We start from the raw sequence: 17,155 nt of genomic DNA, 5'->3' as shown, positions 1-17,155 counted from the left end.
ATTATAAGCCTACTTCAAAAGCGCTGGCTTATGAATGCAGCATCAAGGAAGCTCGTATGTTCACTACGTTTACAATACTGCTGATCTTAGTACAGGTACTTGTTTACATTCCTGCTGATCTTAGTACAGGTACTTGGTTTACATTATTGCTGATCTTAGTACAGGCACTTGTTTACATTACTACTGATCTTAGTACAGGCACTTGTTTACATTACTACTGATCTTAGTACAGGCACCATGTTTACATTACTGCTGATCTTAGTACAGGTACTTGTTTACATTACTGCTGATCTTAGTACAGGTACTTGTTTACATTACTGATGGTCTTAGTACAAGTACTATGTTTAGTCATTATTTCAGTCCTGTCACAGACATACGCCAGACAGAACTTCATCACAACTCATGGACTTGAAAATTCACCCTCTATCCCGTCAGCTATAGTACTGAACTGGTTACAGAATCTAATAATCCTGCATTAGGAATATTTACAGTGAGGCAGGACCAGTTTCAGCGTCCATCAACTCTTCCACCATAGTTTCAGAGTGGAACCAACTACAGGACAGCTCAATGTCTTAATTGGCTTCAGCTAGCACACTTGGGGAAATCAGGACTAAGCAGTTGTCCATTATTCCAAAGTCCAAGGCAGACAGAGAAGCCCTGAAGTGTCTGTAATCCCGTGGCCTACCTGTACAGCACAGGGAAGAGATTTTCTGCTATAAGTGATAAAATATAAAATGCTAATGGTAAAATGGTCTCAAAGCTAATGAGACCGCGTCCTGTAGTTAGGATAAACGTTTTTAGTGTCGGAGGTCGTAGATCAACAGACAAAACTAACCTTCACAACAGTTTTTGTCACATCACCATGAAAAATTACTTAATGAGGGCTTAAATATTTAGGCTTAAACCTAGTACACATACTCTCATCACCCCCACACTTTTCTAGAGCTCAGCATTGTCCAGAACAGAACTAAGCAAACAATTACGTCCTCCACCGTTAGGAAGAGGCTGGGTGCGGGGCTAAGCTGCCAGGATTTCTAATGTGTTCTATTAGATGAATTCAAACCCTCAAATGTGAGGAGTTTTCATATTCCATATTGTAGTAGTAATAACAATAATAATAATAATAAGAAGAAGAAAGGGTTCCCCATATGAGATATCATGTAAAACAGCAGCTCTGTTCTCAAAATAGATTTGTTCTCAAAAACCACAGATATGAGCAGTCATGGTGTGAGCTACACCTCTGAACCGAAACGAGGCAGTCATGGTGTGAGTTACACCTGTGGACCGATACGAGAGTCATTTTAACGTGGAGGTACGCAGTAAGAAAAGATCAGATTAAGACTGGCAAACAGAAAACACATATTTCTGAATTCATCCTCCACCCTTGCTAATCTATTTATTTTAAACAATCACAGTTATCATAACATGAAAAACCAAGTCTAATTCTGTGAAATTTAATTCAATCCTTTAATTTCTCAAGTCTCAGATAAAGCTTTGCCTCAGCAATTATGTTCTTAGCTGAACAGAAATATCAAACCAGACATATTCGAATTAGGATCTAGATTCACACACACACACACACACACACACACACACACACACACACACACACACACACACACACACACACACACACACACACACACACACACACACACACACACACACACTAACTAAAGTAGTTCATGACTTAATATCACTTTGATCGTGTTCTTGCTACTTAATCAAAGTACGAAGTCCTAGCAGCAAGCTCTAAAGAAAACCCTGTGGACATCAGTGATGTTAGTGAACCAGAACTCACGACTCGGATGCCGTCTTACTGGATACTGCCGTCTGGATAAACGTAAGCACAGCTGACAGTGGGAGAGGAGTGTGTATGGCTGAAGGGACACGCCCGTGTTTCCTGTAGCTCGGGATGGGAGAAGACGCATTAGCGTTCACCGCCATGCTGATGACACCTCCATCAACACACGCCACGCAAAGAGGACGGGACATACCGCCTTAAAACCATGGACGACTATGGATGGGACACCGGGGACGGGAGGCGAATTCCTCGTTCTTAATTCAGTGTGGTAGTCTCGTTTAGGGTCCCGAGACCTTGAGAAATAACCTCACACGTTCGGTCTCGGTGGCTTCTCGATTGCACCAAGTGTTTTCTCGAACATCCAGAATCTTCTGACATTTGTGTGGATGCAAGTAAAAGTCGATAGTCCTTCAGCCTTGAGCAGAAACCTCCCTTACCGAGGTGTGTGGGGACAAGTCCACATTTTACCAAGCAGAATATTAATGCTGGAATGCTAGAAGAACTAGCCGGATATCCCAAATCACTTTTAGTTCTGATAAATCCCCCTCATGAACATGTGTAATGCTGGTCACATCTGGTGAGTATTTTACAATAGCCTTCATCTTGTTTTGATTTCACCCTCCTCTTCATCCAACTGCTTGTTGAGGATTTACCAGAGTAAATCAGTTCAGCCACACTGTTGTTTTCATCTAAACTCATCAGATCCATACGCAGGAAGGAAGACGTCACCCCAAATTCTTCTGAACCCATGTTATCCACGTCCCTTCTCCCTACCAAACCTGGTTTTGAGCCTCGATTCCTTTAATAGTTTCTGGTGCGCGTCATGTCTGAGCTTGGCCATCATAAAACCCTTTGTGATGGTATTTGTTCTGAAAGCTATGTAGACAAAATCAAAAAAGCGAATTCTCCTAAAACACACATCATCCCACGACAATATGACCTGGATTGCTTTCCTGTCCAATACTGCAAACCTGAGGACATTAGAAAGGACGTGGAGACTATAGGGGAAAATGTAATGTGATGCTTGAAATACTGTATGGAACTGCTTGTGGTAAAGGTCTAAAATAATCATCAAGTCTTGGTATTCACTGCCCTCTGCTGGACGTTGTGGTAACTGCAGCCCTGAAGGTTCTTTGGTTCCTGTACACGAGATTGACTCTAGGCTTAATTGAGTTCAGCGTTTAACTTCTTCAAACACAGCAGTTAGCCTCATCACACAGACACGGCGCTGCTTAATTTACAATTAGTGTGAGCGGAGCGGAGAGAACAGGTGGAGAGAGGACTCTTCTGTCTGGAGATGACCAGGGCAGGTCATGAGAAGATGGTGTCCAGACGGTCAACACAACCAAGCAAGTGTAGCAAGAAAGCATTCAAGTCCAAATACGCACCGACCTGTATCAGCTGTTAACATCTGTTAGCTCTTCGCTCGACATTTTAACTCCATACAATGTGCACGGCCACCACAGGTTTAAGATCATACTTCTAATATGCATCAACGGAGGTTATGGCATATTTGAAAGCATACTGTTGAACATTAATTATCTCTGTCCACAGTCTCCCACACCCACAGCAAAATAAAAACCTCGTAATCTGGTGGCCGTTCTGTTCGAGCCCCTGCAGACGGGGAATGTTTGCATCTGTCAGTCATGAACTAATGACTCCTTCATGTCCCGCTGCTAGAGACCCTCCCACTGTGTGTATGACAATCACCCACACGGTGGCCAAGAGAGTGTTTGGGAAATTCAACTAAATGTGTGTTGGCATCTCTGCATGAGAATTTCAACACATTTAATAGAGGCGGTACGGACACTAAAAGATCATATTTTTCACTGGTATTACAGTGTAGAACTGAAAGTAGGAAAATAAGACTAAATATTTGCAGTATTCTCATGACATTGTTCACTGTGTCCTACTCCTGACTAACCCTCGAGTCATGGAGAGGTTCCTGTTGGTTTTGTATCAAGCAGGGCGTGAGAGTTACTGGCCATGTCAAGCTACGATCATAAAGTGCTGTGATATAATGTGTTTAAGGTCTTGGTTTGCCCCAGATACTGACATGTGATGTGTAGACATTACACCACTGCGTAGATAAATCACCACACAGCTTTCAGTTGGGCTACAGCTAAAAGAACCAAAGGGAAGATGCCCATTATTGTGGTAAAACCTGTCTGTTGAAAGTCTGTAAAGCATTACATTGTAAAATGTTGAAGTAGGAAGTCTAGGATTGTCAGTGATTAGAACAGAGCTTCATGGTGATCAGGTGTGGCAGCACAGTGGTGTGGGTGGATGTTCTGGGATGGAGCCGATGGCCTCTTACTCACTCAGGTCATAGGCCATGAAGTCAGAGGAGAAGCACTTGGCTCCGTGACTCATGGACGTGTCGTTGTGGGTGTTTCCTCCGAATATCAGCAAGTTCCCGTCCACCAGCACTGCCGTGTGGAGGTAGCGGAAGGAGCCGCTGTCTTTCAGAATCGACCTGCGGGGACAACGTGGCTTTAGTGGTGCAGCCGGGCGGGACACGGGGGGGGGGACAGGGTGGTGTTGGGGGCACTACCTGACGGGTCCTGAACACAGTCCTGAGTAGAAAGAGTTCCACATGCCACCCACCCATCTCCTCCAGAGGCTTTATCGGCTCCTCCAGAGGGTGGAGGCAAGCTCAGCTCAGGCAGGCTACACCACGCTCAACACCTGCTCCACACATCCCGTGCTTGACTAATTACACGGCCCTACCGAAATGTCAGAATGCCGGGCAAAAATGTTTCGGTATTTATCAGCTTGATTTTTGCAATTACCAGCGATTTCTTGTGGCCTTTTTACCAAAGGTGCTGTTATTGTGGAAGGCTCCATATGGAGGTCATACGCTCTCTAAGGCTGTTTAGCGCATGTCTGGGTTCTAGGGGGCGAGGGCTAACTCCGCCTCCTGCGTGTATGAGTTCTAGGGGGCGAGGGCTAACTCCGCCTCCTGCGTGTATGAGTTCTGGGGGGCGAGGGGTAACTCCGCCTCCTGCGTGTATGAGTTCTAGGGGGCAAGGGCTAACTCCGCCTCCTGCGTGTATGAGTTCTGGGGGGCGAGGGCTAACTCTGCCTCCTGCGTGTATGAGTTCTAGGGGGCGAGGGCTAACTCCGCCTCCTGCGTGTATGAGTTCTAGGGGGCGAGGGCTAACTCCGCCTCCTGCGTGTATGAGTTCTAGGGGGCGAGGGCTAACTCCGCCTTCCGCGTGTCTGGGTTCTAGGGGGCGAGGGGTAACTCCGCCTCCCGCGTGTCAGTTCTCGGGGGGGGGCGAGGGGTAACTCCGCCTCCCGCGTGTCAGTTCTCGGGGGGGGGGTAACTCCGCCTCCTGCAGACTCACCACATTCTCTTGTCAATGTCGTAGCGGTACAGGTCGCTGGCTAGGCCGTACTTGGTGGCGTTGAAGGCCTTGTAGCCTCCATGGATGTAGATGGAGCGGGAATCAGGGTCATACACACTGCTGTGGCCATAGCCACCGTGAACCAGCGCTCCGCCCGTCTCCAAAACACTCCACCTGTTATTCACTGCATCCAGAGAAAAGGGGAGGGGGGTTAGATAGATAAAGATAGAGTTGGAGAGAGATATATAGAGTGTGATGAATGATATCAGCTTAGACTGCAGGTCATATTAATAATATAGAAAAAAAGACTAAATTAAGCAGATGATAAATATGACGGTGAGATGGTGGTCGGACGGTCGGACGTCTCTGCTGACCGATGTCGTACTGCTGCACTTGACTGATGTATCCGTAGATGGGGCAGTGGCCGAACACCACCAGCATGGCGGGCTCGGAGCCGTCGGGCTTCAGCTGCACCACGTGGGCCGAGTGACCCACCACGGCGTACTGCTCCTTGGCCCGGGGACTCAGCTGCTCCCACGAGTGGTTGTGTGTGTGGAACACCCAGAGCTCCGAGGTCACGTTGCCTGTGGAGTCCACCTTCCCACCGTACATGAAGATCTTACTCTGAGAGGAGCGCAGGACACACACACACACACACACACACACACCATTTAAAAAATAAACACGTTCTTTAAAACTGTGTGTGTTTAGCGAGGTGGGCCGACACACACACACACACACACACAGACACACACCTCATGCACAGCCAGAGAGTGGCCATAGCGCGCAGTCACGTAGTTGACCGAACGGTTCAGAGACATCCAGCTCTCGGTGGAGAAGTCGAACCTGAGTGGGACAGAGAAAACCATCGTACCTTCTGGTCCACAGTGGGGTGGATGTGTGGGGCTTTTGTGCATGTGAACTCACGCCGTCACCATCTGGTAGTTTGTGTAGTTAAACACATGTCCGCCGATCACCCACATGACGTCTTGGTGGAGCACTGCCTTATGGGACGCCCGTGCCAGCCCCGGGCCGCTGTACTTCTCATGGGTCCAGAAGGAAACATTAGCAGGTACTGACACGGAACAATCAGGACCTGAAACACAGACCCACAGACAGATGAGCAGCCCGCACCAACAGACCAGAAATCACCGACTCCATATTCCGATTACGCTCACTTATGCTCGTTTTAGCTTCAACTGTCCTCACTAGTACAAGAAACATCCTGATCAAAATGAGGGAAAATGCAGGAGACACTGCACACATTTTCAAAAATGAGTTAAACAGATTCACATTAGCAGCAACAAACATTCAGGTGTCAAATGCAGATGGACATGTCTAGAGCGCCTGTCTAGAGTGTCTAGAGCGCCTGTCTAGAGCGTCCAGAGCGCCTGTCTAGAGCGTCCAGAGCGCCTGTCTAGAGCGTCCAGAGCGCCTGTCTAGAGCGCCTGTCTAGAGCGTCCAGAGCGCCTGTCTAGAGCGTCCAGAGCGCATGTCTAGAGCGTCCAGAGCGCCTATCTAGAGTGCCCACAGTGTCTAGAGCGCCTGTATCGTGTGTCATTGACATTATCAACTTGTTTTAACCAGAAACTTAAATCTTCACTGATGTAATAGTGCAGTTTGTGTTAGAAGAAGCAGGACAGGAGATCCAGTAGGAGATCCAGTAGGAGATCCAGTAGGGGTTTAGGGATTAGATGCCATATATTGTCAAATCAATATCAGCTCTCCAAGTCCTGCACACTAATGAATCTCTCACACTCTGCTCATCTATGCAGACATCACTGCTGGAATTTTCCATCAGTAAATGAGTGTACTGGGGAAATATATTTGGTAATTAGCACCACTCCAAGCAGAGCCTGAGGCGAAGGAGAAACGTGAGCACCTCTAGAGCAGCGAGGACAGACTGCAGTTCTGCTGAACAACCCGCTGAAATCAGCACACTAAACTCTACAGGAAAACCTCGTACGGTCTCAGATAAACTAAGCCAAGTCCCACTGCTCATGAAAATTAACTCCTCACAGTCAATTGCTGGATGTGCTTAAAACAAACATCAGCTCGGCCTCCTGCCCACACGCTGGTGTGTGTGAGCTGGGTGTGTGGACACAGCCAAGGACACGGATCTCTTCACATGCTAACACCACTCCGCAGCACTGCAGAACCACACCAGGTCCAAACCAAGTCCAAGCCCAGCGTTAAATATTAAAAAGGACGGCATCTCTGGGTGGAATACGCAAGGAGAAACCCAAAGAGCAGACAGCCGGGTCACGAGGCACGAGGAGGCCAGCCCTCCCTACCCCGACCCAGCTAAAGGCCACGCTGGAGCCATGCTGCCCGGAGCACTCGCACAAGTGTGTGTGTGTGTGTGTGTGTGTGTGTGTGTGTGTGCGCATATATATTTATAAGGGCAAAACAGCAATGGATGTCCTGCTTCGTTGCCTTAAGTTCACTTTAAGCCAATGTACGAAATGATGACGTCAATAAAGAGCAAATTCAGACCACAGCTGAAGGAAGCCGGGCGGGGGCGGGGACAGAGAGAGACCGCGAGAGAGAGAGAGAGAGAGAGAGAGAGAGAGAGAGAGAGAGAGAGAGAGAGAGAAAACAAAGGATGGAAATGGAGGATACACGGATACAAACTAGGCACTGAGAAAAGTTTTGGAGAGTTGAATCAGAACAGGGGAGGCAGGTTAATATCCCCCATGAATCACTGCAACACAAAAACTGCTTTATACAGCCACAAACCTACAAAGTTCGTAGGGCAGATGCCAAAGTCTTGCACATCGTGCTGCAGTGAACGTAGACACTACAGGCTCCATCAGAGACACCCACACCAGGCATGAGACATCAGGCCGTAGTCGGGAGTGGAGCTGACACGCTCGGTGGAGCTTCCAAAAACCACATGATGTGAGTGTTAACCCAGCAGCCAGACACTGGGGGGCTTGCCCAAAACGGGCGGGGTTCTCCACGGAGGGGCCGCCCACCTTGCCAGTCCGGGTTGCAGACGCAGCGATCGGTGCCGGGCTGACAGGAGCCGTGTGAAGGGCCGCTGCAGTTCCTGGAGCAGTACGGCACGTCGCACGCTTCGCCCGTCCAGCCGTCCACACACTCGCACCGCACGCGCTCGCCGGACGGCCGACACACACCGCGGCCGGAGCAGTCGTTGGGACACGCGTTTACCCTGCAGGGGGAGGGGGGGTTAGTGACGGAGCACATTACACTTCAGTGTTTGGTTTACTGGGGGCAGACCAAGACAGTGGAACCCAGAACAGGAGGGGAGGGACGTCACTACAGAACACAAGGAAATATTAACATAAATAGCCCTAGTTACATTAGAGTATGAGAGTATAGTATGAGCAGTATATAACCCAGTATGTGTGTGAGAAAGAGGGAGAGACAGACAGGGAGGGGTGAGAGAGAGTGAGTTATAGGAGAGAGTGAGTTATAGGAGAGAGTGGGGGAGTGAAGCAATAAAGAGGAATGGAGAGTGAGAGAGTAGAGAGAAATCTGTGCTGCATTATATAATATATAAATATGTAATTTTGCACATAAATATATCCTGTTGTATAATATGGGAAGTGCTAGCAGAGCTAGTCGTGGAGACATGAGCAGCAGGTTGAGCTGGGTCGACGCTTTCTGGCTCTCTAATGAGGCGTGTAAGAGAACACAAGTCCTGGTTTACCTGCGTGTGCGTGAAACTCACTCAAGTGTTCGTCTCACTCAAGTGATCGTCTCACTCAAGTGATCGTCTCAGAGCCCAGAGCTGTGCTAGTGAAGCAGCAGTTTTAGAGACACAGGTGCTGCATTCAAAGTTACGCTGGCATTAGAAATGCTACCGCTAGCCCATTAGTAAGCAGCTCACTCTCTGCTACAGCTGAACAGAGCAGAGAGTGTGTGTGTGTGTGTGTGTGTAAGTTAAGCATCTGTCTGATGCCCTTCAGTGAGCTTTGTTTTAAGAGAGAAGTCTTGGTGTGATGGGTGTGAGCGTGAACATGTACGTGTAGAGTGAGTGTGTGGCCGTTTGATGTTCTTTTGATTCTGCACTACGTAGTGTTTCTTTGGGGAAAAGGGGGTCCAACATGAATACGGTCGCTATAGTAACTGTAACCGTGAGCAGCAGATCTCCCCAGCAGCAGGCCCCTCCCCAAACCCAGAGGGCAGAGACATCAAACACATGCTGTCTGCACCCTCCCTCCCTCCCTCCCTTTCTCTCTACACCACACTCCGGTTAAAGACGGCAGCCCGGCGGTCTCGTGCCCAGATACCGGGTAACGAGACCCTCCGTTAATGTTGGAGAGTTATCTTTAGCATCATATGTTACTTACATTTTCTGTAAGTGAAAAAATGAATTAAGAACACTATTGTGAATTAAAACTCTCATTGTGGAATACAAAGTTTTAACCATTTAACGTACTGACTTGCATATTTGGTGGTTTGAGGTAAAGTATTGTTAAATAAAACATTCAAGACTGCTGGTACAGGTCTAAGACGCTGGGATATGAAAAATGGGCCTGTCAGTTACACACGGGCAATTTCTGGAAAATCAAAGAAATCTCAATCTCGGAAAGTGCAGGACACTTATTTCCCTGCCAGCTTGGTGAAGGCCTGGCGACTCGGACTCGCCTGTAAGAGATGTTGAAGCCGGTGAGGTTGTAGGCAGCATCACTGAAGAAGTGGAGGAGGGTGTAGCCGGATTCTGCCACCACCTCCGGCACTGTCTCGTTGCTGTAGACCTCAGGAACGATCAGCCCGCTGCAACGAGACATTGTTTTTGCTCCCTGGAAACAACTGGGCTGAGAGCAAAATCAAACAGTTCTGCGGTGGAGTGGGTCGAAGCCGACAGGCGATCAGATGTTTATTACTGGGGCTACAGGGAAGAGTCCTGGGGGAGCACACAGACTGGGGGTCGCCCCATCACACACACCTCTACCGCACTTTACTGGTGATGTGGCATTTTATGTGGCATTTTTAAAGTGCAATGAAGTGGTGCAGACACAAGAGCAGCTTGTCATCGCTTAAATGTCGTGAAGTGAGAAATTCTTACTGGTTATCGTGTGTGACCGTGTTTTGTTTGTTTTTAAAATAAACACCGCAACACAACCAGTACAGCATGTACCAAAACAAAGAAAAAAAAACAACAAAAATCTAACCTTAAAAAACTACAAAAATCTAATCTAACCTTATACTACCATTATCTAAAACTTATTTAAATGGAATTCAACTTTATAGGATATAAAACTTTACTGTGTGGTAGGCGTGTGTATAAAGGCGTGTGTACAGCCCCTATGAAAGCTCAAACACTGTTTAGTATGGTGGTAACGTGAAACCATAGCGACTGGAGGGATTTGTAAATTACAATTATTTAAATTTTCTGTTCCACATTCATCAAATAAAGTTGGTTCATACACATTTAGTGACAGAGCTTCACATCGGCATTTTGGTCAGAGTGTGTAAGACCTCGGTGTAACAATCACAGGAGGCTTCCCACGTAAGTGGAAAACACTGGGATTTGAGTTTTGTTTACACAGTAACAGTTTGCGACATCCCCATGACACAACAGTCACATGCATTTTAAAAAGCTTGTTCAGAGTGTAGGCCTATCTCTCTCACACACACACACACACACACACACACACACACACACACACACACATGAATGCAGCTATTGTAGAATGATGCTTAACATTAGTGGTGGCCATTGTCATACGCACCTAACTAAAACCCAAACTAAAAAGATTGTTTTTTTTTTACCCACGTTATCCGTCTTTCATCGCTGACGTCACATACTCTCTGAATAGTTTTACTGGAATTACAATGCGGTGGAAAAGGCCTGTCAGATCAGGGCTGTGGGAATGCATTACACAGCGATTCTGAACTGGTTTCTAACACAAGAAACCAGGAAAGAAACAACATGCAGCTTTGCATCTGCCAGAAAAGTCCCTCAAACTTCTGCACTGCAGTCTGGGCTGAACTCTCCAGCTTTAGAAAACAGACAGTTAATCTCAGAGAGAAATTCATCAACAGAGAGAAATGCATCTATTTGTAGTGGTAGAAATCCATGATTGTGGATGTATAAAGTGCTAAATGTTCTCGCGCATCTCAAATTATGGCGACGAGGCAATTGTATAATAATTGCAAATGGCCCAATGCTATTATCATATTATGATAATAATTTAAACCTCAGGTTTTTGTAATAACTCGTATGGACATGATGCGTGTAGACCATGTGACAATTTGAAAACACTGAGTTCTATAGAATCCTTGCGGGCTGTTATGTGAACGATACCAACACGCCCAGGTGTGCACAGACGCAGGTATTTCCTTAACCCCCCCCAGTACCTGAAGGCAGCCAGCAGTGGAGAGTAGATGGAATCGCCATCGTACACGTACAGATGGTCCCAGCTGCACTCGGTGGCGAAGTGCTCGAAGCGCAGGCGTAGAACAGAGTTGGACCTGTCCACACAACACGCATCAGTCACTCACGTGTGCAGGCACGTGTGCATCAGGAAGCAGGAACAAACGTGTCCACTCACCCCCCCTCGACGAGCCACGTGCATTTGGTTTTGTATTTGTAGTTCCCCGGGCCGTCGGACAGGTACCCAGACGACCCCGTGAGCCTGCGGACCAGATCGGCACAGAAACAGTCCAATAAAACACACCTTGTTTCATTAAACAATAAAACGCACCTTGTTTTATTCAACAATAAAATACATCACAGAAAGTCCAGCCGGAGTTGACCTGCTTTGAATCTACTAATATGATCAGAGTAAAGGCGGAAATGCACAAATGTTTCAGTTAATGCATCACATGGTGAACCTTCACTGTCTGCCAGGAGCTGGATACACAACATGATTCAGTTCCTCACGGTACTGGAGGGAGATACAAGGGTCAAAGGTCAGTGCAAAGCTTCATGACAGCACGTAACTTTATTAGGTGTGTGTTCCAGCACTGGCTTGGCTGACGCATGCTTTAGCTTTCACAGGACTCTGACTGGTTGTGTGTGAATTCTGCAGATACTCATTATGTGGTTATGTGATTAAGGCCATTTTGAAATTTTGGTCTTTTCACTGTGACCTTATGCAGTGCACATACCACAAAGGATTTGGAAGATGTAAAGAACCAGGTATATTCACGTCTTGCAATCCTGCTCACAAATTAAAGACCCCTGTGAACAGGTAAAAAAGGACTTCGTCTGGACAAAGACTTGTGGTTGCCATGTTGTTGTTGTTGTTTTTAAACATAGCCTAATTAAATCATTTCATACAGACTTTTGGCTGAGATAATGAATGGCACAATGACAACAGATGCCACTGCCAAACTGAAACATGAAAACCTCGACAGCACTGATCCCAGCTGTTTGATACTGGGCCTTGAACTGGACTCGTGAGGATAAACTGGCCGATTCCATGATCTACGTGTGGGTGGTTTCACCTTGGAGAAAGGCGTCAGCACCGTGATAGGCTACTGTGGTCCTGTTTTTGACCAATCATCTGTGAGAACTCACAAGAAACTAGGGCAGGAAAACATTTACTTCTAGTATTTCTGCATTCGCATTGTATGTAGCGAACACGCCAGCGCTCGAGTCCACGGGCCTGTTTGTGTGCATCGTAACATCACACTACATCTGAGACAAGGCGGTACAAGACCAACGACTTCATCAGTGCGAAGAAGCATGTGGGGGACGGTGAGATGGGGGTGGTGACGGTGTTGTGGTGACAGTGTTGTGTGGGTGGTGACGGTGTGGTGTGGGTGGTGACGGTGTTGTGTGGGTGGTGACGGTGTTGTGTGGGTGGTGACGGTGTTGTGTGGGTGGTGACGGTGTGGTGTGGGTGGTGACGGTGTGGTGTGGGTGGTGACGGTGTGGTGTGGGTGGTGACGGTGTTGTGTGGGTGGTGACGGTGTGGTGTGGGTGGTGACGGTGTTGTGTGGGTGGGGATGGTGGATTGTGATGGTGTTGTGGTGACGGTGTGGTGTGGGTGGTGACGGTGTTGTGTGGGTGGTGACGGTGTGGTGTGGGTGGGGATGGTGGATTGTGATGGTGTTGTGGTGACGGTGTTGTGTGGGTGGTGACGGTGTTGTGTGGGTGGTGACGGTGTTGTGTGGGTGGTGACGTTGTTGTGTGGGTGGTGACGTTGTTGTGTGGGTGGTGACGGTGTTGTGTGGGTGGTGACGGTGTTGTGTGGGTGGTGACGGTGTTGTGTGGGTGGTGACGGTGTTGTGTGGGTGGTGACGGTGTTGTGTGGGTGGTGATGTTGTTGTGTGGGTGGTGACGGTGTTGTGTGGGTGGTGATGTTGTTGTGTGGGTGGTGACGGTGGATTGTGATGGAAAAAAAGCTCACAACACTAATTCATTCGTCTAAGCCTACATCATGTATATTCGACCCAGTTCCAACCAGTCTATTCAAAGACCTACTCCCAACTATTGCAGGGCCCTTACTTAATATGATTAACAGTTCCCTTAACCTAGGATATGTGCCCAAACAATTAAAATGCGCCGTAATTAGACCCTTGATTAAAAAACAGAATCTCGATCCGCAGATTCTAGCCAACTATAGACCAATTTCTAATCTCCCATTTATCTCTAAAATTCTAGAAAAAGCAGTTTACAATCAGTTAAACCATTATCTCCAATCAAATATTATCCATGAAAAGTTCCAATCAGGATTTAGACCGAACCACAGCACTGAAACAGCTTTACTCAGGGTAGTGAATGATTTACTAATATCGTCAGATAATTGGCTCATCTCGTTCCTTATACTGTTAGATCTTAGCGCAGCTTTTGATACTGTAGACCACAACATTTTGCTAGATCGACTAGAAAACACGGTAGGTATCAAAGGAGTTGCACTCTCCTGGTTTAGATCATATCTGACCGACCGCTTCCAATGTGTAAGTGTTAATAATAAAACATCTAAATCTGTTCAGGTTAAATATGGTGTCCCACAAGGGACAGTCCTAGGACCACTTCTATTTACACTTTACATGTTAACCTTAGGCGAGATTATGCAGAAGTTCGATATCAGTTTCCACTCCTACGCAGACGACACCCAACTATATTTATCGGCTAAACCCGATGATTTAGGTGTAAACAGTAAAATCGAGAAGTGTGTAGAAGAGATAAAACATTGGATGGCGTGTAACTTTCTAGCACTAAATCCAGATAAAACAGAATTAATAATAGTTGGGTCTAGGGCTGCGAGAGACAAGATACATAATGTAGCATTGAACCTACATTCCTTTACTATAACCCCCAGAGCAGAGGTAAAGAACTTAGGTGTCACAATAGACCCAGATCTCTTGTTCGATTCACACATTAATAATATAATTAGGGTAGCATTCTTTCACTTACGCAACATTGCTAAAATTAGATATATATTAAATACTAGTGATGCGGAAAAGCCAATCCATGCATTCATATCCTCTCACCTAGATTATTGCAATAGTCTCCTAGCTGGATGTTCTGGTAAATCGATAAACAAACTCCAACAAGGCACCCTTATATCTGGCCAACCTCCTCCACCATTATGTCCCACCACGTAGACTGCGTTCTTCTGACACCGGTCTCCTTGTTGTTCCTAGGTATAAGTTAAGCACTATGGGGGATCGATCATTCAGTGTGGCTGCCCCAACACTTTGGAACTCTCTCCCGCCATCACTCCGTCTCTCTTCATCTCTCAATTCATTCAAAACACAACTAAAAACTCACCTGTTTTCTCAATATTTTCACCTAAACTCTTCATCCTAGACCGGCTTCAATTTATTTAATCTGTTTGTATTGGTGTTGCCTGTTTTCTATTTTTTGTATTGTTTATTAGTTTGCGTATTTTTGTTTTTACATCTGGAAAGCGTCCTTGGGCATCTTGAAAGGCGCTATACAAATGGAACTTCTTATTATTATTATTATTATTATTAGGGATTTGGACCCATTATATTGTTAACCTTGTAAATCCTGTAAAGCGCTTTGTGACAACATGTGTTGTGAAATGCACTATACAAATATATTTGATTTGATGGTGTTGTGTGGGTGGTGATGGTGTTGTGAATGGTGATGGTGTTGTGGGTGGTGATGGTGTTGTGGGTGGTGATGGTGTTGTGGGTGGTGATGGTGTTGTGGGTGGTGAAGGGCTCCAGTGCTGACAATATGAGAATACAACACGCTTTGCAATTATGGGCTTCTGAGATCAAATCAAAACATGTCAAATATTGCATCTCAGTGAATTCATCTCAGTGAAATCATGGCAGCATCATTCAAACCAATTTCCCTGATGAAAAAAATTCTAGTCTCAGCTAATTTAATTAAAATGCCAACACTCCCTAACACACATGCCCACACACACACCCCAAATGCTGTGGCAAAGCTGTGATATCTCTCACTAAAATACAGTACTCATTTAATTTAATAAGAAGAATTTTAATGCAAGCTAATCAGAAGACTGTAGATCAAAATAGTAAAAGTTTAAAAAACTTTAAAAAACATTAAAACAATGTATTTCAGACAGAGCCGTAGAGAACAAGCCAACGGCAGCTAGCAGTATCAAATCAGTATGAGGAGTAAGAACTCGCCGTGTACCAGGCCCACATACAGCACCTACAGGATGGTAAGGTGCATTTCATCTATTTAAGACATATACAATGGAAAGAGACTGTGTGTGTGTGTGTGTGTGTGTACATGTGTGTGTGACACAGAAGCATACAGCTCTGCTTCTGACACAGATCTGTTGCCCTCCAAGTGATGGTATAAAAGGTGCCTATTCATTACAGCAAACTCCACCTGTGATAATTATGTTATGGAATTATGAATTTTCACTGAATCAAAGAACCAGGAACACACAGAAGAACGGGAGAAGCAGGCCTATTCTGCTACTTTGATACAGGATACTCATCCTAGCTCTGTGTCTTTAATGACCCACTTTCACTGAGAATAGTTGCTTTTATATTATTCTATTAATGGACAACCCTTGATGAAAGGCCATTAATAACATCAGCCAACATTGCTATCATTTACCGCTTCACACACAGGCATGTGGTATGAAGGCATTAGTGGTCTAGTATTCATGGAATCAACATTTCTAATACACACACACAACTGTCAGACACACACACCCAGAGTACTTGAAATACTAGGAGAAATACTAGGACTCTTGTTAGAAGTGAACAGCCGTATTTGCACAGGCCACCAAACTAAAGAGACTTTATATGTGGGTGTATTGCAAGTATGCAGACACACGTACAATAAAAATGAGTAAGCAGACAGATAGTGTACTGCGTGTGCGCGTGTGTGTGTTGTGAATAAATGCACATCCTTAACAGAACGAAGACCTCCGTGACAGCTCAGATGAAACAGCACCAGCTCAGTCACCCACTACACTGGCGTTTGGCTTCACTTCAGACAATCCCAGACCCCCAAACACAACAAGTGCCCCCCCCCCCCCCCCCCCCCAACCACGGGGGCCTCCTCCGAGTCCAAAACCCTGGGGCTTCAGGACACTAGAGTCTCACCTTCTGAACATGCTGCCAGCGCTCTAATCTAACACTGCACACTAACAAGTCTCCATCCTAATGTTGGTCAAGGGCTCTTGGTCATGACAGCCAAAGTTCATTAAGTCAAACGAAGCGCTGACCGCTTGTCCAAGTGCGCAATACCGACGGCGGCACAACTGTTGCGCAGACCGTCCTAGACATTAGACCTGCCGCCAGCCCCGAGCATCTAGTGCTCAGTCCCTTACCACTAAATCCCGGATTAGTGTTAATCTGCGTCTCGCGCCCCAGCCACGTCTCCGTGACGCGCGCGCTCTGCAGACAGGTCCATGTTCTGGTCCATGTACCCGATCCACATCTACACGTCCCCGTCCGCTTTTACGCCCCAGCAAAGCACATTTAGGACAGTCGTGCACGTATGACAGTAAAAAAAAAAAAACTCCGAACCAGGTACCGAGCTCAAATAACCCAGCGGGCGGTTCTGTTTAAGGGTTTGCACGGCCCCGTCGCAGGTTCGTGTCCCAGCCGC

At 46.5% G+C, this 17,155-nt stretch overlaps 1 protein-coding gene across 1 annotated transcript in view; it reads right to left on the bottom strand.

Annotated features, from left to right (window-relative positions):
- Positions 1-17,155, bottom strand: part of atrn (attractin) — a 42,163-nt gene that overhangs the window by 24,481 nt on the left and 527 nt on the right. The window contains exons 2-10 of the mRNA XM_076974867.1: positions 11,682-11,765; positions 11,488-11,601; positions 9,772-9,900; positions 8,133-8,329; positions 6,082-6,250; positions 5,910-6,000; positions 5,529-5,778; positions 5,155-5,338; positions 4,126-4,280 (exon numbers count right to left, since the gene is read on the bottom strand). Coding sequence (XP_076830982.1) covers positions 4,126-4,280; positions 5,155-5,338; positions 5,529-5,778; positions 5,910-6,000; positions 6,082-6,250; positions 8,133-8,329; positions 9,772-9,900; positions 11,488-11,601; positions 11,682-11,765 — 1,373 coding nt within the window. The remainder of the gene's footprint in view (positions 1-4,125; positions 4,281-5,154; positions 5,339-5,528; positions 5,779-5,909; positions 6,001-6,081; positions 6,251-8,132; positions 8,330-9,771; positions 9,901-11,487; positions 11,602-11,681; positions 11,766-17,155) is intronic.

This window comes from Brachyhypopomus gauderio, chromosome 15 (assembly GCF_052324685.1).
Source record: "Brachyhypopomus gauderio isolate BG-103 chromosome 15, BGAUD_0.2, whole genome shotgun sequence".
NCBI lineage: Eukaryota > Metazoa > Chordata > Actinopteri > Gymnotiformes > Hypopomidae > Brachyhypopomus > Brachyhypopomus gauderio.
Note: the sequence above shows the minus strand (reverse complement) of the source record. Positions and strands in the feature narration are given on the sequence as shown.